The sequence below is a fragment of the Cottoperca gobio genome, chromosome 10, assembly GCF_900634415.1.
Source record: "Cottoperca gobio chromosome 10, fCotGob3.1, whole genome shotgun sequence".
In the NCBI taxonomy this organism is placed as follows: Eukaryota; Metazoa; Chordata; class Actinopteri; order Perciformes; family Bovichtidae; genus Cottoperca; species Cottoperca gobio.
Window position 1 is genome coordinate 2,213,888 of NC_041364.1, and position 26,067 is coordinate 2,239,954.

The 26,067-nt window shown below is 43.1% G+C and overlaps 2 protein-coding genes across 3 annotated transcripts in view; one reads left to right on the top strand and one right to left on the bottom strand.

Annotated features, from left to right (window-relative positions):
* LOC115014406 (signal recognition particle subunit SRP72-like) overlaps positions 1–26,067 on the bottom strand; it is a 74,078-nt gene that overhangs the window by 16,201 nt on the left and 31,810 nt on the right. The gene's annotated exons all lie outside the window — the stretch shown is intronic.
* LOC115014408 (uncharacterized) lies at positions 332–11,489 on the top strand. 2 transcript variants are annotated; one of them, XM_029441229.1, is made up of 8 exons: positions 332–692; positions 1,824–1,981; positions 3,538–3,794; positions 4,808–4,895; positions 5,603–5,715; positions 6,062–6,214; positions 6,405–6,489; positions 10,687–11,489. In XM_029441229.1, exons 2-8 carry the CDS (start codon positions 1,928–1,930, stop codon positions 10,723–10,725), a joined length of 789 nt encoding a protein of 262 aa, XP_029297089.1. In that variant the 5' UTR covers positions 332–692; positions 1,824–1,927; the 3' UTR covers positions 10,726–11,489. The 2 variants fall into 2 exon arrangements, with proteins under 2 accessions (XP_029297089.1, XP_029297090.1); XM_029441230.1 differs by having other exon boundaries at positions 6,408–6,489.

The window sequence follows — 26,067 nt, forward strand, 5'->3', positions numbered from 1 at the left end:
GTTATTAAAATGTCAAAGGTATTTTCCTCTATAAAATTCCCCAATCCTATATTCTAAAAGAACTAACCTGAGGCTGTAAAGACGCCCGCCTGCCAGACTCAACACGCCCGCCCTGCTTCAGCTCTCCTGCAGCACTCGCTGCCTTGGGGGGAGACTTTTAAAACCACATTTGCATTTATCGTCGGATCAAGCCTTCAATTTGTGCACAAAACAAGTCGTAGATTTACTTTTTATCCAAGCAGTGAGCCAGATGGCATCAAAACACATCAGGTCTGAACACACACACACACACACACACACACACACACACACACACACACACACACACACACACACACACACACACACACACACACACCTCACCTTGTTATGAAAACAGCAGCTTGGTTTAATGCTTAAACTTGCCCTCTGTACATGCGCTCCAGGTACAAGTCTTCTTTGAGACAGGCGTTGTGCACAGAGAGAGTGAAACATTGCAGGAAATGTGCAGCCCGTGTCCTCTCTGACCGTGAAGACACACCCGTCCTGCTCTAAGGATCGTGGGAAGCTGGGAGAAGCTTTAGATTGGGATTGGAGAGAGCAGCTCGAACACAGAGGAGCATGAGGAGGTTTTTTCAAGCACACAGGGACGAAGACTTCAGTCAGATCCAGTATCTGACGGCCAAGTGCAACCGGCTGTCTCACTGACAAAGGTAAGTCATTTGACCTTTGAGAATACAGTTACACATTCACGCTACATGCTGAAGATCAACATGTGGATTTCCTCCACATGTTGTCGTAGTAGATAATATAACTTTACTTGCTTCAAAGGTCATGACTTCAAAGTGAAACTGCGCCATTGACTGTAAAAGTGTGTATTTACTACCTCGATATTGTCGAGGTAGTAAATAGTAATGACGAAGAATGGAGCCTGAGAGTGGCCGTGCTGTAGAGAGAAGACATATAATGAGGTCACAATTTACTAATAACGTGAGGTATCATTTGTTACCTCAATTTATTTAAGTTCCCATGTTTAGATTTATTCTCGGGCACAAATGAAAATGTTGGCAGTGCACAGAGACTCATTCATTAAGCTTGTATGTGTGTTTGTCGTGCACACACACACACACACACACACACACACACACACACACACACTAGTCCATGAGTGGATGCACGCTTCCTTCTGCACGGTGATAAGGTAGAAAGAAAATAGTTCCTACATGAACCTGCTCACAAAGGTCTGTGGATTATCCTGAGTAACCGGGTCATGACTTCTGCAAAGAGACTTTGCTGTTGAGTTTTTAAAATGTATTTTTTGGCGCTCCACAAACCGAGTGCCATCTAGTTCCATTATAATCGAGAGAAGGACGAAGATATCGCCAACATGTGCCAACTCACACCAAAACAATCTAGATCGGGGTCAGAGGAAAAACATGTATTCTTGATTTTGGGGTGAACTGTCCCTTTAAGAGATCTGACCTTCTGCTTATGTGCAGTACGTTCACGATGTGGACAGTAAAGTGAGAGATGACCACACAGCTGACGTGTGTACAAAGTGTTGGTGCAGTGATTAGGTGAGAGAGTGGGAACGCTTTAAACTCCAATGAGAGGAAAAGTGTTTGGGATGCCAGAAATCTCAGCAGCTGACATATAACGCTACATTTAATGTGCTATGGATTTCAAACATTATGGTTATTTTATGCTGTGCGCATTAAAAAAACATACTTTTTCATTACCTTTCATTAAAACAAGTGGCACAGATCTTCTGTTTTAATGAAACGCGTCTACAGCTGCGGTGAAGCGCTCCAAAACCTGACAGCGGTCTGTTGTTGTGGCTGCAGGAGCGCTGGACAGGGAGTGTCTGGTGTCCAGAAACAGGGAGCGGAAGCTGCAGAATGATCTGGAAGCTGCGACCGCTCGAGTCCACCACCAGGAGCAGCTGAACATGGAGCTCAGGATGAGAGAGGAACAACTCATCAGCAGGATCCACCAGCAGCAGGTGAGCACACCAGGACTTACATTAGTTACTCATTAACCTCATTGGGTCATCGCTTATAGCTCAATGTTTCTGTGAAAGTGTGTCGTGCAATATAACAGAGAAGAACATATGTTGTAGCAGAGAAATTATAAGTAATTATTATTCTGCAAAACAATTCTTTTCAACACTCAAGTACATGTTACGGAATCACCAGCCGCTCAGCTCTAAAGAGCATTTTAGCATCTTTCAGCTCATGCTTTTGGTTTTAAAGCTCCTTCACTGTCGCTCAGGGATGTTTTCAGACTCTGCAGATGCTAGTTAGCAACTATCTGGTTAACACAGAGGAGCATTCAGCAGATATAACAGATATTTCTCTCAGGAATCGAGAGCTGAAACAGCTAATAAGAGAGAGAATATTGGACTTTAATGCATCAGGTGGCCAACAACACACGTTCTTTATTTAATGCTGCATTAAGAGAGCGTTAAGCACATACTGAGCAACTTTAGCATTGATTTGGAGCCTTTTTCTGTCCACCTGATGCATTTAAGTCCAATATTCTTTCTCTTTGTTTGCTCTGTTTTGGTCTCTCCTGAGAAGAACGTCCGGCTCTTTAGCTGCTAACGTTCTTCAGCCGCTCGGTGCCGGGAAGGTAAACGGTGGATTCATCGGAGCTGTTCTGCTGTGTATAACACCAGACTGTAAATGTGCCGTAAAACCAAAACCATTAGTTCAAAAATATTTCTTTCCTAAGAACGACTTCTTTCACCGAACTCCCGAAACAACGTTCAGCTCAACCTCAAACATTAATGTTGCAGTTAGTGGAGCGGCGTTAGGAAAACCTTATGAGGGCACATTTCTGTCCAATTCAGAGTGATTCTATTTTAATTTGTGTAATTTAAACTTGTAGCAGTTTAATCTTATTACAATCCCATAATTTAAATACACAAAGCCGTGACCAGACCAGCCGGCCACCTTTGCTGCAATTACAGAAATTACAGTAGAATTAGGCTGCGAGTAAGAGCCAGTGTGAACATACTGGAAACGCTTTGGCAGCACTCACCAACCTTTTGGGTGTTTTGGCTCCTTGACGCAGGTAGTGTAGATATTTACTGTGAGCAGTTTAACTAAAGAGAGATTTGATCCTTTTCTCTGCTTTATTTCAACACATTAAGAAGCCAGGGAAAAACAAACACTAGAAGAAACTCAACTTAACTTTAACCCTGTAGGACTTATTCCTGCTTCACGGTAACGAAGTGAGCAGCTCCTCTCGAAGCCCCGATGGTATGCGACTCGCTCACTTTGTGCACATAGATCTAGTGTCAGGTCTGAGCTTGTCACAAACTATTTGACCTATAGGTGAGTTAGATATCACCTGTGCAGTCTGAGTTATATAACATTAATATGCAGGTGAACATTTGGTGAATAAAGAATAAAAGGAAACTAGAATCATACTATAAAATAGTTGATAAAGAAGTGAAAATAGCCATGAAGTAGAATTAGTTTGTATAAAAACATTCTGCATGTGAGTTAGTGTGGATTACTTGTGAGTCAGTATCTCCACGTGTCTCCCCTGCAGGCCCTGGTGGACTTGCTGCAGCAGCGTGTGGTCCTGCTGGCGGAGGCGAGCTCCCGGGACGCGGAGCTGCTGCGGCAGGTTGGCTCAGAGCTGCTGTGCCTGCAGTGCTCCGAGGTGAAGCTGGAGGGCCTGGTGGAGGAGCTGCACTCTGAGGCCCATCACAGAGTTGTGGTGGCGGAGAGATTCCAGGCTGAGCTGCACGCTGAGGCCCAGCGCAGAGCTGCGCTGACGGACAGCCTGCAGGCAGAGCTCCGCAGGTAGGCCCACTGAAGATTTAAGATTTCAATATTATGACCGTTCCTAAACAGTTCCCCAACCATGTATTGAATATGTATATGTAGCTACACGCTGTACGTCTGCGATATTGTGCCAAAAACAAGCAAAAACTACAAAAAATAAACCTGAAATTAAACTAAAACTAGAAAACACTCTGAAAACTAACATTACATTAAAAAGTCAAAACTAATTGAAAAATGTAAGTGTTTAATAACCTTGTGTATTTACCCACTTATCAGTGTACATGTGCACAACCTTTCAGTTAAAGGTACAACACGCCTTTACTGTGTCCCAGGGAACACCTGAGAGTCTCTGGTTGCCTCCTTGTTTTCATCTCTGTTGTCTCGCACCTGCGACTCTAAGTCAGCAGAAACGCAGCGCCGGGCCTCAATGTGCCGACTTTAAACCTCCGTGGAGAGTCGGCTTAGTGTCAGAATACCTGATCTCATTATGATGCAGCCCACACCTCAGAAGATGAAAGACATCTTAACGTTTCTTTCTTTTTTATACATTTGCCTTTAAAATTCGTATTGACTCGAACATTAAATGCATTTATACAATCGTGACAATTGATCTGAGAGTAGAAAGCAGCGTGGAGGGTCGAAAATAGAAATCTAGATGAAGATCAGTGGAAGAAACATCTGGAAAAACACTAAAGAAAGAAGAAACATTACATTTAAACTTCCAATGAAAGCCCTTTAAATGAAAAGCACTCATGCTACTACTTTCTCTTCTCAGGAATTTTAACAAATAACTATTTAATAAATAACGTTTCTTCTCATTCTGTCTTTTAAATATTTAACTTGCACCATATGACATTATTTTAGATGTATCGTTGTAATGATTATAACTTGCATTATAATTTTGTTTTTCAGTGCAGTGTGTGTGTGTGTGTGTGTGTGTGTGTGTGTGTGTGTGTGTGTGTGTGTGTGTGTGTGTGTGTGTGCATTTATATGATTGAAATCAAAGCAGCGAGTGTGTTTGTCCCCGACAGTCACACCGTGGAGCTGGAGGAGCTACAAGACACCAACCGAACGTTGACAGAGAAGCTGGAGTCGTTACGCTCCGCTCATCAGAAAGAGGTAAAAGAACAGACACGTGCAGAAACTAAGGATTTATCTGACCTGGTGACATCATTCACACACACATTAAAACATTTTAACAGCCGCCGGCGTAATGCGACTTCTGTCCAGCAGGTGTCAGGATTGGACACTTTGTCCATCACTGCTTTGAGCATTCTGTGTTCAGTATAAGTGATAAGTAACGGACTTTTAATGATTTTTATAACGCATGTGGAGGATTTTCTCTTTGTCAAGCTGTCAACTCCTCCAGAAACACTGCAGTACATCCTGCTGCCAGCTCCCACAGTCACAATGAATGGATTAACACTGTTCTACTTAAGGTCAACGTGTCAGCGTGCCAGTTAAACGCAGAGAATAACAAGTCTGCTGTCAAATCTTTAATCATTCATTTCATGAAACATAAAACCCCAAGGTTCAGATTTATGTGCTGTGTATTTATGTACAAATCTGAGAAACTACCACCACCCCAGAGAACGCTCTAATTCAGATTTCTTTCTGGCATTAGGTTTGTGTTAACGTGTGCTGAGTCTGAGCATTAATAAAACATTCCTACACACTGTCAGGACAAGATTCACTCCCTCCCTGGCCTCTGGGAAATGAGAAATCCTGCAAGTCGGAGTTTAAGTCCGACCCTGCTGTGTTCGCTCATCATTCCGCACGACGCCGCCGAGAAACTGCAAATAAAAGCGATGTTGTTTTGTCTTGAGGTCAGAGAGCTGCAGCAGGAGAACGAGGGGAGTCTGAGGAAACTTCAGGCGACAGCGGAGCAGTTCGAGTGGCTCTGTCAGCAGCAGCGCTACTGGATGTGTTGTGTGAAGAGGTGAGTATTTTACAATCACACACACAATCTGACACACAAGAGCAGGAAACAAATAACCTGCAGAAGGTCATTAAAGGCCCGAGAACTAACTCCATAATGACTTCACGTGAGAGCGTTCTGTGTTTGTGTTTTGTCTTTGCTCTTCAGGCACACCAATGAAAGTTTAAAGGAATAGTTCAACATGTTGACCTCCATGTGTGTCCGTGCATGTAATCCTGCTGCCTTTGTAGTTTTTAGTTGAATTAGTGTATTCTGTACGTTTGAAGTTCTTAATGAGGAGATGCAGAAACACCCACAACAGGGGGAGGAATCCAAATCTACTTCCTTATCTAATGTATTTGTACAGATTCAAAGACTGCCTGATGGAGGAGAGAGACGCTTTGCTGCGACAGGTCATCATGTTGAAGAAGAAGGCCCAGAAACTGAAGAAGAGTTTAGACGATGACGGTCCCACACAGAGCGTCCTCTGTCCCCTGCAGGACTCTAGCTGCTGTGACGGGTAAGGAAGCAGACAGACAGACAGACAGACCGGAGACTTGATGAAGTGGAGTGTTTTAAAACGACTCCAACTGCCATTAAATAAAGAAAACTAAGTTCCTCTTCATCTCTCATCAGTTTCATACATTCCCCCCGTCGCTGCACTCCTGCACGCTACACAGTTTACAGTGTATTCTGCTTTTCTTTCAAAGCAGTATAACCTTGTGGGACGCCGTGGCTGACCTGGAGTCTCAGATGGAGAAGTCAAACATGCTGTACGCGGAGCTCTTTAACCAGGTACCAGCTTCACTGTTCTACGTCTTAATGGTCACATGCCAAAATCCATCTGATCAGGCTTCAAGCGGTAAGTCACAGGCGTGGTTCAGGAGGCAAAGATGGCACTGAAGCGTCCGCCGAGCACTGATCTGATTGGTTGAAATGATCCTGTGATTGACAGATGGTTCATCCAATCACCTGCCAAGTTTTAAGTGACAGCTTCTCAGATAGTTCTGTGTAACAAACCTTCTGACGCGTCAGGTTAGTCTGGCGTAATCCAGGCCAACGCTTTGTTTACCGTCCGATTAGCAACTTGAGACGCGAGAATGTGGTTGCAGTTGAGAGACGATTGTTTCACAAGCTGCCAGTTTAAAAACTCATTTTAATCATCGCCTGATGATAGCCTGGACGAGATTACATTACGACCAATGTGCTCAGCTGCTTTTGCTCTCGACGCGGACTGATTACCCAAAGCCTGCTCAAACGTGATTGGTCAATACTCCTCGGGGTCGACAAACGGAAACCAGATCGTCCCTCCACACGTCAGAGTGCACCAGTTCAGTGTTTCCAAATCTTTGTGTGGGAGATGTGTGCAAACCTCACAGGTGAAATATTAGATATTTATTAGGGAGGGCTAATATTCATCTGAGTACGGTTGCCAATCCCCACAGGAGTTGCTGCGCTGTCAGTTTTTCCAGAACTAAGAGTTACGTCTTAAACAGTCTTCTGTGGGCTGCTTAAAGTAAAGAGGATAGAGTACCTGCAGGAGGTACTGAAAGCTCTTTGGCAACAACATGGAGCCGTCGTGGTTCACACTCGTACGTGAAGGAAGGCTGCAGCTAGTGATTACTTTCATGATCGAACAATCTGAGCATTTGATTTATTGTTTGCTCTTTAAAATATCAGAAAATGCTGACGCTCGATTATCAGAACAGTTGCTTTCTTTTGATCAACGAGTCGAATATTCGATCTTCAAAGAAACCTGCGAGAAAATCCAATCGCTTGTTAGAGCCTTTATTTCCAGAGCAACCTTTTCTGTATTAAAACATTTCTAGATCAAAGACAAGAACTGATCTGAGGACTGAAGACATTCAAAGAAACAGGGTTAATATTCATCGGGGCACGACTGCCAGTCCCTACAGGGGTTGTCAAACCGCCAAAGCTCTGAAACTGGATCATCGTCTTTGTCTTTTAAAGATGACTTCGAGCCTTCATGCAATCACATGCTGACCGCAGAACCTTCCTAAAGAAGATCCTAATGTATGATTGTATCAAAGTATCTCTGTGCACCCATCCATCCACCCTGACCTCCATCGTAGTGACATTAAACCTCCACAAGGGGGCGCCCCAGGCCACCATCTATTCAGCCAATGCTCAGAACCGACCCTGGGTGTATTTGACTGTAATGCACCTAATTGGCTACAGTTCTTCTACATTTTTTAGAAGCGACCAGTATCTTTAGAGGGATCGGTTCAGTGTTTTCTCTGGATCAGTCACACGTTCAGATCTCGAGGGTGAAATGATAGAAATCCAAAAGCACAGGGCTAATATTCATCTGGGCACAGCTGCCAGTCCGCAGCGGGTTTGTTGTGGTGCCAGGATTTTCAAAATACTCTCGAACCCTCACGGTCATTGAAGTCTCATCAGTGTTTTTATTTTGTCTGTCGGCTGTGTTTTAACAAAGACAGCGTGACGAGAAGAGGAACGAAAATGATCGTGCGTGCAGCTGGAAGACGAACCGCCACTAGGGGGCGCACAAGACATCGGATCATTGTTTTAATCGTCTCCGTGAAGCAATAATAACATTAATCTGGGTACAAATGAGATTTTTGAAAAACTTTTTCTCAAACTTCTGCAGTTTTAACTCTTTGAGGGAAGTTCTATATTCTGCACCTTGTTTGCGTTTCACCCCATTTTTTAATTACTGAAACATTTTATGACCTTTTCTTGTTGCCATAGGTCTTTACTTACTTATTACAGTGAACTGAGGTCATTAGTGTCTTTCTTTCCGATGGAAACACCAATGTTGAGGAACATCGGGGCATAAAAAATGATGAGCCTTTAAAAATAATTCCAGTATTTTACAACTTGAGTCTTATTTTGTAGTTTTTGGCAATTCTGTGCACCAGTAATAATAATAATAATAATATTGTATTCACCAGGTTCATTGCGGCGATCAGGAGAGACATCTGCACGAGAAGAAAAACAAACAGATAATATTTCCTGTGCAATGAGAGATTATTAACAACACTTTGATTCTCTCCGGCTTTTGCCAACAAAAATAATAATTAGACGACCTGTCCAAACGTTGTGCATGTTTAAAAACGTGATGTCATCTTGTTCCCGGATCTCAGCTTTTACGTTGGTGAGTAAAATGTTATTGTAACTGAAATTATGGCCAAAACTCTAAAAATAAGACCCGAGTTGAATTGGTGATTAAATTAAATGTGCCGGAGAATTATTATCCAAATTTATGCTTCTCATTAAAAGGTAAACGAGCTTTGAGAGGATTTGTATAATAATAGCTGCTCGGTTTATTAATGATTCTTTTTGGGCTAAAGTGAATTTGGATTTATAAAAGATTCTCAACCTTTAGTTCGGTCTTTTGAAATCTCTGGAGTGGAAATCTGAAACGTTGAAATCAGAAATTCAAAACGCAGACAGTCATCTGAGGACATAAACCTGATACTTCACGGGCACTGCAGTCTAATCAGGGTTTTGTTTTTTCTGTCTCTGCTTTAAAAAAGTTTGAAGGAACTTTTGATTGCAAAGCGATCCAACAGGATAAACAGGAACCCCACAACGTCCCACAAAGAGCTCCACGCGCAGGAAGCGTTCACAAATCCTGACAGCACCTCAAACACTTTCATAGTGAAGATCCCAGAAGGTGTTCGCTGTTCGCTGTCCGCTTTGGGATTTGTAAAAGCTCCCACATCTCCAGTGTGGATAAGGGCAAGCCTGACAGACGAGAACATAAGGCTGATACTCGTGTGCCAGTCCTCAGAGGAGCTGCTGTGCTGCCAGAGCCTTGAGAGATGGCTGATACTTTCTGGGCACATCAGGCCTTCTCTCTGTCTGTCTGTCGGCTGCACTCGGCTTCCTCCCAAGCCGTCCGGGTCGTCTTCCAAAGCAGCAGAGAGATGACTAATAACGACTGGAGGGAGGCGATTGCCAATAGCCTCTGTGCTTCTTTCCCCTCACCTCTCACAGGCTCTGCGCTGCATTTCTCGGGGTAATTATTCTGATTGAGCGCAGATGATGCAGGGAGCTTTTTTGTTTTGTTTTTGTGCAGAGCTGAGAGAGGGAGGAAATGTAGCTGGAGGAGCGGGGACCGCCGGAGACACGGAGGAAACAACCATGATAAAACACATTACCAGCTTTGACATGATTTATTTGAACTGTACGTTTTGTAGACACGAGTATCGTTCTTAGTTGCTAAACATTAGAGTTTACTGACGTAAAGAATATGTTGAGAAAACTTGAAATTTCAAGGCAACAAACGTAATAACTTAAAACACAACTTTAATTCAGGGATTAATTATTTAGTTTAAGTTTTAGTTTATCCAACTTCAAAGTCGACCTTTTTCCACCGTGGTTCTCGTTGTTTTCAGCCTCAATCTTTAATGCAATGCATGCTGGGAAGAATATGCTAATGAGCAAACCATGTTTTTATAAACTAATTGTTATTTATGCTAAAGAATATAAGTTAGTGTGTTTACAGTGCGCCGGGGTTTTGCTAACTTGCTAGCATACACTTGGCTTCAACTTCGTAGCTAACAGAACTGGAGAAGAGATTTCCTCAGTGATAAGTTCACATAACGTTCACTACGCAAACAGTATTCACTACCTCGTCACCTGTGCACCTGCAGAAACAAAATCTCCAGCAAAGACACAAACCAGTTCTCCTCCGAGCTGCAGAGGAGAACCTCGGCTTGTGCAGGTTTACCGTGCATGTGCTTGTTTCAACAGTCTTATCAGTAACTCCTCACCATGCAGTTAGGACCCACTTCCTAACTGCATATATGCAACTTAAAATCCAAAAAGCTGCACACGTTTGTAGCTAAATTAACCTTGATATCAAGATGTCATTTTAACCTGGCAATACGTACTGGGACAGTTTTCCTAAAGACACGTCTCTCGCTGATTTCCCTTCTTGCACAAACTTTCTGTTTATTGTCTTTGGTCATCTTCACTTACAGTTTATTTTTCTGCCCTCAGGCCGGGAGCCCCATCAACAGATACCAAAAACCTCCTTGAGGACAGAAGCCTGGAGCCTGGACTCGTCTTCTTTTTCTCTTCCCACCTTCTGCAACCACTGGATGTTTGTGTGCGTGGTTAGCTTTGTGGAATACTTCCCAGTCATTGTTGTAAAAATCCCCCCAAAAACTTGGAAAAACACACACGTGAAACCAAACATCTTCCACTATTGTTCACCTGTCTTGAAAAGAATCTGCTTCTTGATATACGACTGAATTAAAACCCTGCCCAGTGTGCTGCGCTCCTCCTTCTGCTGTGACACATCACATGTGGCTAACGTTCCTAAAGTCACATTTTCCTGTAATTGTCCACTATTCAAAGCTCGTAATCAACACCACTAACAAGAGCACGAAGCACCTGAGAATGTTCTTCTTCTGTTGCTTTGCCAATGATCGTCACAGGGGAGCAGCTGGTGTGCAGAGGAAACAACAAACGTGTTGTTTAGACCAAAATGAAGCTCTAATTGTTCCCCCACTGAGGATCTGCTACATCTCCGCTGATGATCAGATCTCCTCACTTATCGCTTGTCTGCAAGAAACTAAAGCGTATGTGAGGTGATATGTAACGACTCCATCATATGTGGACCACACCATGCACACATGAGAAGGCAACACACGCAGCACATGTTTGGGGGAATACTTTTGAAGCATATTAACTAAATATTACCTGCATGAAACAGCCATAGAGCTTCAGCAGGTATTAAAGGGACAGTTCACCTTCTTACCTGTCGTGCTATTTATCAGAGATTGTTTGTTTGCTTTCTCTTGAACATAATGGAACTAAATGGCACTCGGCTTGCGTTGCTCAAAGCGCCAAAACATACATTTGAAAAACTAAAAAGTCTTTACAGAAATCACCTCATGTTGCTCAAGATAAGGAACTATTTTCTTACTACCGATCTACATCCGCCGACCGTATCGTCGCGCAGAAAGAAGCGTGCACCTCCTCATGGACGAACTCGTGCTCCATGATGCGAGATGTAAGACTGCATTGCTTTTGGGGGGAACTGTCCCTTTAAATAAACAATACAATAAGCAGCTTTGTATTACAGTCTGTGCTGCAGGTGTTGCTCACCAACATCCCCTTTTCTTTTCATATTAATATCAAGTGTTGATCGATCTCTTATTGTATGTATGTTACAAACGTGTCTTATACACGTACAATAGCACCAGGATGGGGAGTAACAAAACAAAAACGAATCCTGCACACGATCAGTTTTCCGCAGCTGTAAAACAGCCACGAGATGCAGCAGTGCAGTTTCCTCTCAGACCTCTTGAACAACAACAAGCTGAAAGGTCACTGGAAAAAGAACTAACGCAGCTTTAACTGCAGACTTGAAGCACAACAATGGAGGAGTTTACTTTTTAAATATTTAACAAAACCACAACCTTTTTCCTAACCTCAATTAAAAGTTTTAAGAGCTTAAACTTAAGAGCACAGGATGCAAATTCTGCTCTCAGGTGTTCAAGTCCTGAAAGGTACAGGCGTCGGATTACACACAATTCTAACGTGACAATCGGTGCGATGAGGAATGTGAAAGAAATTAAGATTCTTAGTAAAACGACATACCTTTTAAGAAGTTGCTTTAAAATCTAAATCTTTCCACTCACTCTAAACAGTTTCCAGCCGGAGGTTTAGTTCAGCATCTTAGTCATCCACCAAAACACTGCATCTCATTACCCCTCCCTGTGATAATGAGAGTGAACACCTACATTAATCCTGGCTATTAAGGTCAGAGTCTACTTACAATACAGCTGACTTTGCATGAAACAGAGACACAGTCTTTGTTTGTTCATTTACCCTCAATGCTCAACGCTGTGGGGGGGGGGGGAGTAGAAGTGGTATCATGGGTCAAATATCTTCTGACAAGCTCAACAATACAGATCCAGTGTTCAACAAAAGATATAAGCAAAGACAATGAGGGACAAAAGAAATGAAGATGCTTCACTGTGAGGAAACACAACCAACATAACACTTCCCCCAAACTGACACTGATCAACACCTTCGTCTAGTACAAGTTGTACTATTTATCTTCGGGGGTCAAGAGGACAGAATAATGTTCATGCATTCTCTCACAAACACACATTTCAGCCTCCAAAGGGACCGACCGACTGACCAACTGACCGACCGACTGACTGACTGACCGACCGACCGACCGACTGACTGACTGACCGACCGACCGACCGACTGACTGACTGACTGACCGTCTGACCGACTGACTGACTGACCGTCTGACCGACTGACTGACTGACCGTCTGACCGACTGACTGACTGACCGACCGACCGACCGACTGACTGACTGACTGACCGTCTGACCGACTGACTGACTGACCGTCTGACCGACTGACTGACTGACCGTCTGACCGACTGACTGACTGACCGTCTGACCGACTGACCGACCGACTGACCGACCGACTGACTGACTGACCGTCTGACCGACTGACAGACGTTAGAGCTGAAAAACGTGGCTTCACATGAAACTTATGAACTCAAAGAAGTGTATTTAGTGTTACGTTACTATTTAAATTGGAACAGCACTTGCTCTGTGCCTGATTGTGTCCAGAGAAGAATGCAGATTGAGAAAGGCTCTCGACAATGTGCTGCTTCATGCTTCATTTCATCCATTGGTGGAAGATCTCGTGCTGAGTTTGAGTCTGAACTTTCCAGTCGGGATCAGCGGGTACAGGCCGGGTTCAGGTGGGTAACTCTATCATGCGCCACTCCAGGTGGTCCATGTGCGTTTGCCCCTTAAGGAGCAACACTGAGGAATGTGTGTGCATGCATTTGAGGGTGATGTACTACGACCGAGTCTGGGATGGAGGTTGAGGGGGGCAGCGGTAACGGAGGTGATGCTGCAGGACCCGGCGTTACGTCTTGTCAGGAAGGTGTGGCCCCAGATTTGCGGCGGCACCGATGACCACGAGGGACGCCGGTGGCAGCGGCGGCAGCGGCCTGCCCTCTGACTGCCAAGCTGCTAAAACAGTCTGACCTAAATGGGCTGTGAATGGCAGAGGTGTAGCCAGAGATTAACAACGTGTGGCAGCTGGAAACAAGTTGCGTTTACACACAATAAATAATGCTGCACGCCTCCATGCAGAACGAGACTCAGACATTAGTCGTTATTAATAGAAGAGTTATAGGTACGGCAAGAATAGCATGTTTATGTCCAACCATCGTCACAGCCAGGCAAAGCACATTACAGATATTTAACACCAGGATATAGCCATTAAAAAAAGTGAGACTTGTTAAAGTGGAGACCAGGAGACTTGTATTTCCACGTGTGACTTTCGTCTGTGCACTTGCTCGTACAAACACAGATTATGTGGTACAAGTGTGTACTGTACGCAGCTTATATGGATTATAAATAACACTGCACGGGTTTGGAAAAGGTTCAATTATTGTGAGTAGAATGCATTCATTAAACATTTACGAGAGCTGGTCACAAAACAAACGGGGGGGGGGGGGGGTTCCGCACATAGTTGTTTGCGGTTCGGAGCTTAAACTAAAAGACAAAATGTTAGTGAAACATGAAGTCACGCCCCATTCGCCCCTCGTGGAGATGAGACTTGTATCCATCTGAGTTAAAAGTTGTTTACTCCACGTCCTCTGTATACACTGCTGTTTGGCTTCATCAGATTGATTACTATGGATGTTTTGGGACTGCGTCTCCCTCTCGGAGTAAGAGACAAACTGCTCGGCCGCATGCTAATGTGAAACAGAGCGGGATGATGCGGTTTTCCCTCTGACACTGTTTGGATGGGTATGTAAATGTTTAACAGTGGCGTGGGTAAACACACACAAGGGTTAGGTGTTGGGATTTCGAGAGGGTCTTGTTTGGCGGCAGAGGATCTTAGCTGTTAGCGCCCGGGCTGCGTGCTGCGAGCACAAAGCTGCATGTAAACACGGAGCTGTTTCCCCCCTGAAGAAACATTGACATCACATGTAGAGGAATCCTCCCCATAAACACAATTAATAGCTAAGTCAAGTGAAAATGCAAAACCTGGCAATGTGCTGAAGAGGGAGTTCAGGTTCTTCAACAATAAAGCAAACACAGCACATATTAGGCGTTTGGGATGTTTTCATTTCATACTTGCACTATTTAAAGGTGGCAGCGTGTAGGAGGCAAAGACTCTCAGTACTCTCCATTTCTGTCCTCCGTCTCTTCCTCACTGAGGAGGACGAGGCGCGAGCTGCAGAGGGCATGAGATTTGCTTATAAAGGGAGAGCACATAGAAAGGAGGAGGGCAGAACACTTTGAGAAGGTCAAAAGGACAACTTGAGCTTCTTTCAGGCCTCTTGAGTCACGATGAATATGCTAACCAGTCCATTGCTTCCTGGCTCGCATGGCCTTCTTCCTTCTTCTCTTTGTCTGGAGTCAACAGGCTCTCTGCAGACACACAATGATTGATGAAAGTTGTAGCACTATCTGAGTGGGTGTTTCCTTGTTTAGCTATCCCAACGAGAGTCAGTGTGAGTTTTCATTCTTCGGTGAGGTCAATTTGGCCGCTCTACACTTCTTGAAGCAGCGTTTATGGGTTTTGGACTTGGGTTTAGTTTAAGGTAAAGTTGTGGTTAAGCATGCAGAGCTGGAAGGAAACCGCTTTTGTGGTTAGGGAATGAATGTAGACAATAAAGGCCCTCCCAAACGTAGTAATATAAACATGCGTGTACATCTGTGCATGTGTGTTTTCCTTGCTTGACAGTGGCAAGATGTTGACACGCCATTGACCCCTGATTGGCATGTGGCAGCAGCTTATTTTACAGCTCATGGGGTGACTGAAGGGTGACTGTGTGTGCGGCATTGATGAGTCCTCAGCCGTCCGGACCATCGAGTGCACAGGTGATGCACAGCGATGAGGTCGTTCCAGCATCGGGAGGACACATGAAGCCAAGTCAACGGTCTGGAAGACAGATGTGTTTTATGTTGAGAAATATACTTTCCCCTCTACGGAGTGTTTACACTGGCAGGACGTTCGGACTGATACTATGGTGGCGTTTCTCATTGCTATTGCATTGTCAACATTGCCAGTATTCTTTGCTCAATTTTGATAAATTGCTGTTTAGGAGATTTCCAGGATGACCTGCGGACCAGATGGAAGTTAAAGCTGTAACCTTAATTTGATTTTCAGCTATTAAATCAACTTTGAATGATCTCATCCATGTGATGTAGATAAAGGCACAGAGACAAACAGCTTTTCTTTAAAGCCAGAGACTCAGAAAGAGAGTAAAAGTTCAACTATTCAGAAAATGTTGTGGATCGTATGAAGGTCATATACGGTCAAATGTACACATCCAGACAAATCATAATTCTTTTTAGAGGAATACTTTGACATTTTGGGAAATAAGGTTATTTACAAGAGTTAGATGAGAAGATTGATCACTCTTGAGTCTGTCGAGAGCCAAAGTCCTGACGTCGTCCTCTGTTCCACGAGCTTCTGTAACTATGCAATCAGCATGTTTCTGGAGTTTACTGTTCAAGATTACTTCGACTACTACAGAAGAATCTACAGCTGCCATTAACATTTACAGTGTAGCTGTAATCTGTGATGTCTGTGCGGACTGTACTGGATTATTACTTATAATTGAGTTGTGATGTTTAAAAATATAAATATGAATAAAACTACTATTTTTGATCGCGTTTCAAAACACAGTCCTTAATCTAGACATAGCCACACAACATACTGTGAAGAAAGGATCTTTTTCCAAGGCTGTATTGTTAGTTATTAATGTGGTACAAATGTCAATTAGATTTTTAACGAGGTATTTTACTACTGGAACAGAACCTGGACCTTCTGGTTTCACTCTGACCGTGTATAATATGAAAGGCATGAAGATAGGAAACAGGTAGAAACAGCGGCTTTGTCTAAAGGTAACCAAATCCACCTAGAAATAAACACGTTTATTCTCCACCACAAAACTATTTGTTGTTTTTACATTTTGGGATTTGTGCAGATTAAACACACGACACTTAACTTGAATTAGAAGAGCTGGTTGGGGGATTTTGTGACCTTTAGGCTGAGCCAGGCTAGCTGTTTCCCCCTGCTTCCAGTCTTTATGCTAAGCTATGCTAACCAGCAGCTGGCTACACGAGAGTGGTATTGGACTTATCCTCTGACTTGGCAGGAAAGTGAATAAGCATATTTTCTTGATGTTCTTTGCCTGCGAACTTGGTTTCTGACAGGCTGATTGCTCAACGCCCATCGTTGGAGACTTTGTCAACTTTTTAGCTGTTGCTTTTCTCCTTCTACCACCAGCGAGACATCGGGCCGTGCTGCTGGCACCACTTTGGTGTACAAGGTGGACCAGGTTGTAAACATTTCCTCCAAAGGTTTTGGCAGCAACATCTGCAATCTATTTTCTCTCAGACCTCAAATGCCTTTTGTGTGCCAGGGCAGGATTGTTTTGGAGGTCTTTTTTTATGTCTTTGCTGTTTCTTCATCTTTTCTTTTACAGACATCCAGCTATTCTATTGGCACATTGAACAACAAGAAGGGAGAGGCCTGTGAAGGATCCTGGGAAGGATGTCAGATATCAGTAGTTAAGAATGGATGTCTTTCTTTGCCTTTTCTCTTCTTGGCCATTATAACATCAGTTGAGCTACGGCTGCCTGGCTCCTGGTGGGCTTCTTTCGTGTTGTGTGGAGAACAATTATTGTCAACTCTCTTTAAATCAGGACGCTTTTCCTCAGCATGTGAAACCACGATGAAAGCTCGGGCATTAAAAGGCTCAGTCAGCTCACTCTCAGTCTCACATTTCTAAACAAGTCGTGAACAAAAAGACAGAATTTGAGTTGAGCAACAGATGATTGTGAGCATACGCACGCAAGTACAGAAAAGACTTGGTGCCACACGGCCAAGGCGGCCATATTGGCCCGACTATAAGACTAGAAATTACATTTTTAAAACTGGAGGGTCGTGTTGTATTCGGGTACTAGACAACTGCATGTTGACAGATATTATTTGTGAATGGAGTGAGAACTGGTGTTACAGAGTGTTGCATTATGGGTTGTTTGTAGCCTTTATATCCGTTTACATTGTGTCTGTTAGAAGTTAGTCAGTCTTCATTGACCATTTTGACCTGCAGGTGTTTCTGAAGGCTTGTGTAACATTGTTTTTCAGCCACAGAGGAAATACATTCCTGATGAATGAAAAGACTTCAGTGTCTCCCAATGTCTTTACTGCAGAAACAAACCGGGGACTAAATCATCTGTGTCAAGCTGCAAATACGTCTACTGTTGTCACGGATGATGAGGAGCTCAAACAGACGACGCTTACAACCAGAGAGTTTATTTCTGACCATGTCCAAGAATCTGACAGCCTTGTAATCAGGGTTGTCTAATATTCAGCTCAGTAGATTTCTTCTCTGTGCGATTACTGGATCTGGAATTGAGTACATGACTGCTTCACATGTTTTATTTCTGCTGTTGTATAGTTGTGCACATAAACACAAAGTGAAATCTGATCGAATTTGATGCTTTTTTTTTTCTATGCTTCTTTCAGTAAATTGAGTTTGTGCAATATCAGAAAGGTTGGAACCCCAGTATTGATGCAACGCTGTTGCCAGGGCCGTATCAATGCTAACTTATCGATCCCAGTCAAGTTGTGGGTGGTGATGGCCTAGTGGTACAGCTTCTAAATACAACAACAGATGGTTGTGAGTTCAACACCAGGCTGCCACCATTATGCCCCTGAGCAAGGTGCTTAATCCTGAGTTGCTCCAGGGAGACTGTCCCTGTAGTTAGTTAACTGTAAGTGGTATTTTAGCGTCATTTGACCTGTAATGTAATGTAAAAGTTCAAGACCAGGTCCAGCCGAGACTGAGTCAATACCAAGTCCCAAGGCAGTCCAGAGCAAGTCAAGTCCTGTTCAAGACCAATAGAGTCTTTCCAATGTGAATATAGTGATTAAGGAGGATCGAAAAGATTGATCTCCTAACATCAAACTAATCAATGCATAGATTTAAGGTTCGAGGACAGACCATCACTGATCCCGAATCCGCAGCTAAGAACAACGCGACCGGTTGTCAACAACCGAGCCCGAGACCAAGACAATTCAGAGACCAACAAGGCACGAGACCAAAAGCGCACGACTTCAAAAAAGTGGTTCTTGAGAACGGACTCAAACTCTACAGAGTCCGTTCATTAAACGACTACCAGAAGTTACACATAGTTCACTTCATAGTCCAGATGTAAAATACTCATAAACTGTCAATGAACTTAAACCATCCTGACATACTCTCACACTATTGCAATAAAAGTCAGGACAGCCGAGGTAGGTACACGTCTGACTGCTGGAGAACTCCACTCAGTCAGAAGTGTGTTCTCTTCTACATCCTCTGACATGCATTTCAAACAGAAGGCAATGCACTTCTTCATGACTAACGCAGCCACTGGAGGTCCCTCTTGCACCAGGATTGCCGGATCAGTGAAAGCCCATTTGGCACACAGTGAGACATCTCTCAAATGTGTCTTCAATTAGCGGGCTGCAGTCAACACCATCCTCTGAGTTGGAATGTCAGCTGAGCTTGAGATAACCTTCTTGGTTTTTCTTTTATCTCATCATAAAAACCCCAGTGAGGGACAGCTCTGTAATGAACGTCCTGCACACATTTGTAAAGCAGATTCAGAAATGCAGATAAAAAAGAAAAAGAAAGAGAAAAGAAAAGCCACTTCTGAGGGATACTTTTTACTTCGGTTTTGATATGATTCATGTTGGCACGATGGAGTTATGGGCTGCTCCTGCATGTGACGTTTACTTCTCAGCGTGCACCAGGCTGGCAACCACGTAACGAGCGTGTAAGATGAGAAGCTGAACTCGCTCGCTGCACAGGTGAAGATTCTTCAGCAGCAGGGGGCATGGATGAAACACATGAATGCGTTACGGTTCCATCAGCGGTGTCTTTGAAAGTTGTTATGGATATAAGGTGCTGCTGATATTCTATATCTACAAATTTGATAAATTGAATGCACAAAAATGACAAGAATTCAGTGGTTCCCCTTATTCACATCAACGTGGGAAAGTCTTTGACACCGGACAACTCTCCACTGAAATCCAGAATAACAACCTTATTTTCGGTTTCTGCAGCTTGTTGCAGAGCAGGGAACCCCAGCACACATGAGGCTGACTGAGATTCATAACTTCATTCATAAATCAATTTAGCAGAGAGCTCGGGTCATGTTTGTTGTTCTTCCTGCAAGTTCAGGGCGCAGGAAATCTTTCTGGTGTCATTTGATTCGAACAAACTGCTTCACATATTAGAGATGATACCATTTTTTCTTCCCGATACCGATTTCGATACCTGGACTTCTGTATCCGCCGATTTCATACCATTGCGTTAAAAACAAAATGTATATTTTCATTATTTATTAACAGCTGTATAATTCTAACCATGTATAAAAGTGCCCTGGCTCAGAGTAAACCCTTAAATATATAAATGTAGGAATAAATTGTGATGTGTTTGTGTTCTTGCGTGAATGCAGGATTAGTAACTGCTGCCAACGTTGGCCTCTCACATTGAAATGAAGTGGTAAAGAATACTTTTCATTCCAAGTTTGTATGTGTCTGTGGTATCATTTTACTCATCAACTGACATGAATACAAGCATTCAGTCTGACACATGCCCATGCATATATAACACGTACATGCACTCACTCACACACCCACACACACTCTCCCTTAACTCCTGTGTAATATTATTATAAGGTTTCCCACCTGTCTGCAGCTGTCAGCAGGGTCTTCTTGCTATGGATAGCTCCCACCTACTGTGTGTGCAATGCTAACACACACACACACACACACACACACACACACACACACACACACACACACACACACACACACACACACACACACACACACACACCAGCAGGAGTGGGGCCTAGACGAGCACGATGACCGAGTCCACCCCAGAAATGTAGCCTGCCTTTCTTCCAAAATGAAGTATGACAACAAACCTTAAAGCACATTCAGCAAACAATTATTGAAGCTGAGAAACCCTCCAGTTGTATCGTGGCCCATTGTGTGAAAACAAAAGCCTTCAAGTAAAACACCGGGAGACCCAAAACTCTTTCCTTCCAAAGCAATTTCAGGGTTTTTCCAAATTCTTCCTCCCAGACACATCACTTCCAAAAGTATGCTTTGAATAAAGTGTAAATGTGGTGCGAGGCACGGTAACTGTTGATATAATGTGAACAATATGCTCATAATTAGGTAAATATTAATCGGTTCAGGGTAGAGTGAACATAACACTCTGTGTAGACTCATCGAGTTGTGTGGACGATATTTAACGAGCTTTGAAAAAGTAAAAAGATAACTAGTTGATCAATCAAATGGTTAATTGACAGAAAGTTAATTGGATGAGTGGCATGTTGCTGTCTGTCTCTGTTTTAATCATCATACATTGAAAAACAAGCAATTTGAATATTTACTCTCGGGAAAATATATTTGTTTTTTATTAAATTATTTTAAAAAAATTGTTCAAAGATTCATTAATAGTGAAAATAACTATTACCTGCAGCCCTGCTGTGAACTCATGTGAAGGTATTTTGTTATGCTGGCTTTCAATTAGGGCAGAAAGATTAATATTTCTTACTATTATTAGGTATTAGGTATGTATAATGATCTTTAAATGGAGAAATGTTTACTCTTTTAGCTACTAAATGTGCCCCAAATGTATTATTTTCGACCTAAACAAGGTTAGTTTGTGATTATGGATACAAAATGTGCTTAATACTGTTTAATACTTGTGACCACCAATAGGTTTGTCGAGGGTTTGCTAACACAAGAAGGTCTAAATGTTGTTTCTGTGGCTTTTCCACTTTGACAAAAATAGATGAGTGGGTGGAAATACTTGTGTACACTCTGCACAGTGTTTGTATCTATACCTTTGTATTTGCACGATCCTCTGTATATGTTGTTGTATTTTTAGGGGCTTGAACTGAAGATTAATCTACCGCTGCACTCTGTGGAAGTGTCTCTGGACGAAAGTGTCGGGTAAAAGCCTCCAATGTAAATGAGAAAAATGTGTGTGAAAGCTCTCCGCACATACATGCGTGCCAGTGTGTGCATTGGATCCTATTTGTGTGTGCATCTGTATGTATATATATATGTTCAGTGTATGTGAGTAAATCCTTCTCCACTTGCTCCCCGACGTCTCTGCCAAGCAGACAGGGTGACATGAGAATTGAACCATCTGCGTCTACCCCGCTGGCCCGATCGCCAAACAGCCAGTAACTGGCTCCAGCTGTCTGGCAATGAAAAAAAGGATCCTGAGACGTTCCAAACGAGTGGCAACCGCGATACAAAAGAATGAGGGACGGGAGAAAGAAGGAGAGCGACGTGAGACGAGGCAGATGTAAGATGGTGCTTTCTTTAAGCTACCCGTCTTCTTTTCAGTAACTGTGCTGACCAAAGAAAAAAAGCTCCAGAAGCTTCTTCAACACACAGACAAGACAGGACAGCAAGTCTAACCGGTGTTCCTGCGATGCCTCCACGTCAGGACTGTCAGAGTCACAGCAGGCTCGCAATAGCTGCGAAACATGAAGAGTGAGACGAGCTGAAGGCTGTAAAATGTGACATGTGTCACAGCAGCTGTACTTCATACCACTCCAGTGCTTGGTGATGGACAACAACGATTTGGGAAAGTAAAACACTTTCCTTTGCTATTGAATGCAAGTGACATTCAGTGTTATCATGAAAACAGTAAAATGAGCCTGAATTACTTCAACAAATGAAACTTTTACAAGTGAGTTTTGGTGACAAGGCTCCCATTGGTTATCATTTATTTCAGTACAGTTTCATAATCATTAAGCAGAATCTGGAAATTATCATTTCTATAAACTTTCATGATTCATTTGCTAAATTGTGTGCCGTTTTGACCCCTCTTGCTACGAGCAATGTTTTTAACAGCGTGTCCCCATTTTGTTTGTGTCACGCATGCACACGAGTGACACGATACGCAAAGCTGTCGACGGTTCTAATGCGCAAAAAACGTAACGATTCAGCAACAAAGGAAAAGAAGAAGACTGCAAGCTTATAGTGCAAGCTAAAGCTTATAGTTAGGGCTGGCTCAGGTTTGCCTTGGATCAGCCCCTAGTTATGCTGCTACACCTCCCTGCTCTCCTCCTTCTCTTCCTCTCTCTTCTTCTCCCTCTCTATCTGTATGCATTTATGTAAATGTATGTTACTAATTCATCCCCGGAGTGTCTGTCTCTCATGTGGCAGGTTGCCACTGATAAACTTTACGTCAGGATCATGAATCGTGGCTGCGCCTGCTGCCCTGGTCCTGCTGGACACCGGGAAGCCTTTTTGACATTTTCCTGGATTCATCCAAACTTTCTCTTTTTCAACACAACATAATTTCTGTCAAATGTTGTATTTGTACTATGTTGTTTATCCTGTACACACAACATCTATTGCACGTCTGTCCGTCCTGGGACAGGGATCCCTCCTCAGTCTCTCCCTGAGGTTTCTTCCATGTTCCCCCTTTAATTATGGGATTTCTTTTAGGAAGTTTTTCCGTGTGCGATGTGAGGGTCTAAGGACAGAGGGTGTAAGGACAGAGGATCTAAGGACAGAGGGTCTAAGGACAGAGGGTCTAAGGACAGAGGGTCTAAAAACAGAGGGTCTAAGGACAGAGAGTCTAAGGACAGAGGGTGTAAGGACAGCTATATAAATAAATGTGATTTGATTTGATTTGATTTGCAAGCTAGCAAATATGGATGCAAACAATGCATGATTTAAATACATATATAAAAAAAGCAGCTTTAAAATTGTTTTATGAGGAAGTAAATGCATTAATAACATTTGTACGACCGTAAAGAAAATGTATTTAAGTGAGAAACACTGCATGTAAATATAACTTTAGTTTGCTTACAAGAAAACTCCCGAGGGCAACTTTAAAGAGCCAAACTACTGTATCCAGAGTTCACCATCTTTTTCTCATCTCTTCCCTGAAGTTTGGTACGAACCATCACAGACCAAGTTGACAGATGTGTACTTTTATTATTTGGAACCACCCAACATGTGCAAAGCTGATCAGCGCAGCGCTCAGAATACAATAACAGCAGAGATATTGCCGCCGCTGCAGTTTGATGCGCCGTTGATGCTCACACAGACGTTAGAAGATGGAAAAAAGAGCTGAATGGTTGTAAAGTTTAGTTCAGCAGAGCTACTGTCAAAACAGTTGACGCAACGCTGTCAAAACAAGCAGCTGTGAGTAAACCCTTGATTACAGAGAGAGATGTGTATCTGCACTGTTGTTATGGAAACCTGCACGCTGCTGCATGGCTTCTTTTACAATGTTTAACCCCTTCGGTGTTTAATGGTGATGCTATCTGGACCTAAGCTCAGTAGCCGCCAGTACAATGTGGTAGAGACGTTATTCACTCTTAAGGTTTCATAACACAAACTGCATCATGTCAGGCTGGAAGCAATATGGAATACATGTTTAGATTTGTTTGTCTCATCCAAAAATAAGTGGTTTGGATGAGATCTTCCACTAGTGAATGAGCGTGCGTTTTGCTGTCCATGTACATCACGTCTCAATTGTGTGTTTGGTGAGTTAATTCGATCCATAAGCTGAATCTTGAGGGTGGTAACGCACAAGAGAGAATCTCAGAGGAACATGGAACAACAGGCTCATAAATCAGCTCAAATGTTTCCTGGCTACAAAACGTTCCTCAGTGATTGTACGAGTGCCTCGCCATGGCCAAAAAAGCTGCCCCGCATGTCACTGCAGCAGGCACGTTTTACGCCACAGATTCACACTGTGTGCTGGTCTAAAGCCCGAAATTTGGTATCAAAACATAAGGAACATATTTCAATACTATTTTCTGCACAGTGTGGCTTCTGTACATCCATTAAATTGCCTCAGAGTTGAGGTCCAAAGCACTTCAAGACCGCGAGCTCCCCAAAGAAAAACAACACAGTAGAGAAGAAGAAAGAATACCTATTCATCTGAGGACCAAGGTATTTTCTTTGCGGCATGCTCGTGACTTTTTTTTAATAATCCTATATGGTCAGGTTTAAATCTTGACTTTATAAACGGCTGTGTTCCCTCCAGGTATTTTCATTGTCAATTAACCCATATGGATTGGTGTCAAGGGGTGGTGGTTGACTCCAGGACCCCAGACAGGTTGGAGAATGTCTGGCTGTAAAAGAGAGGAAGAGGCGTCTGGGTGTGGAGCTGGGAGTTGTGGGTTTTGGAGTCTGGGGTTGAGCGTGAACTATCCGTACTGGTGGTTTTCACAGCATCTGCAAAAACTGTGTTTCAGAAGCAAAAAAAAAGAAGTTTGCTTTGGTTCTCATGTATTTTTGGAGACCTAAGAAAATAAATGTAAACTTTTATTTCTGCTAAGAAAAACCTTTAAATTGTAGTTTTATTGTTTTCCCATGATGGGTTCCACTTCTCCGCGTCTCTAGATTTACTCGAGGACTTTTAAAGTCTGTGAGCGTCACTTCTTCCTGAGTTTCTAAGCGTACACACACTCACTGATACTGTTCATGTTTTTCTTTCAGTAATGAACTCCAATTGTACTTTACTTGGACTCTTTCCAAAACTCTTCAAGGAACATTTTTGCAGAAAAAACACTAAACTGAACACAAATCTGATTACAAATACACGAGCATAGACTGTAATTTCCCCAATCTCATCTACAATCTGTAATCTACAGTTGAACATCTATCCGGGAGTTCTGCATTGTTTATTGTAGCACACCATACATGGTTACCAAAGAAACACGTGTTTTCAAACAACAGAGCATCTCCACCCAGCTTTGGAGGTAATTAGTGTGGGTTTGAATAAAGGCCAGTGCATACTGTAGCATATTGTACACTGGTGAGGGGCAGAGGACACGCTGCTTTGATGTAGCATGGATTGCAGAGGATTGAAGAATGGCTGCGTTCCCAAAATACGATGCGACTTCTATGAAGAGCTCGTCCAGAACATGTCTTCAATCTGCTCTGGGATCAGCGCATGGGTCATAATCCTACACCATGCTGATTATGGCTACAGAAGCCAAAAAAACATCTTTGATCCTGGATTTCTAACAGGGTTTAGAAGTGGAGTAAAAGTATGGAGAGCTGGTCCGGCTTCAAAGTCCAAACTCGCTGTACTTCTGTTCAGGCAGGAAGGTTAGAGATGAAGGTATGTAGCTGGAAGGTCACAGGGTAACATCTAAAGGCTGTACAAAGAGTCTCCAGTGGAATAACTCAATGGCCACCACCAAGACTCTAGTGGTCCTGCCAGTGAATAAATATCCTGCACCAACCAGCAGAAACAGCCATCAATGGGCGCAACACCAGAAGAATTGGAATCGCCCAACAAATCTGAGATGTGGGCTGC

Bases quoted from the DNA above. Each gene is read 5' to 3' on its own strand.
- LOC115014408 (XM_029441229.1), top strand. From the start codon at position 1,928: ATGGAGCTCAGGATGAGAGAGGAACAACTCATCAGCAGGATCCACCAG. The intron at 1,982-3,537 runs GTGAGCACACCA...TCTCCCCTGCAG, and splicing joins GCAGGATCCACCAGCAGCAG to GCCCTGGTGGACTTGCTGCA. The intron at 3,795-4,807 runs GTAGGCCCACTG...TGTCCCCGACAG, and splicing joins CTGCAGGCAGAGCTCCGCAG to TCACACCGTGGAGCTGGAGG.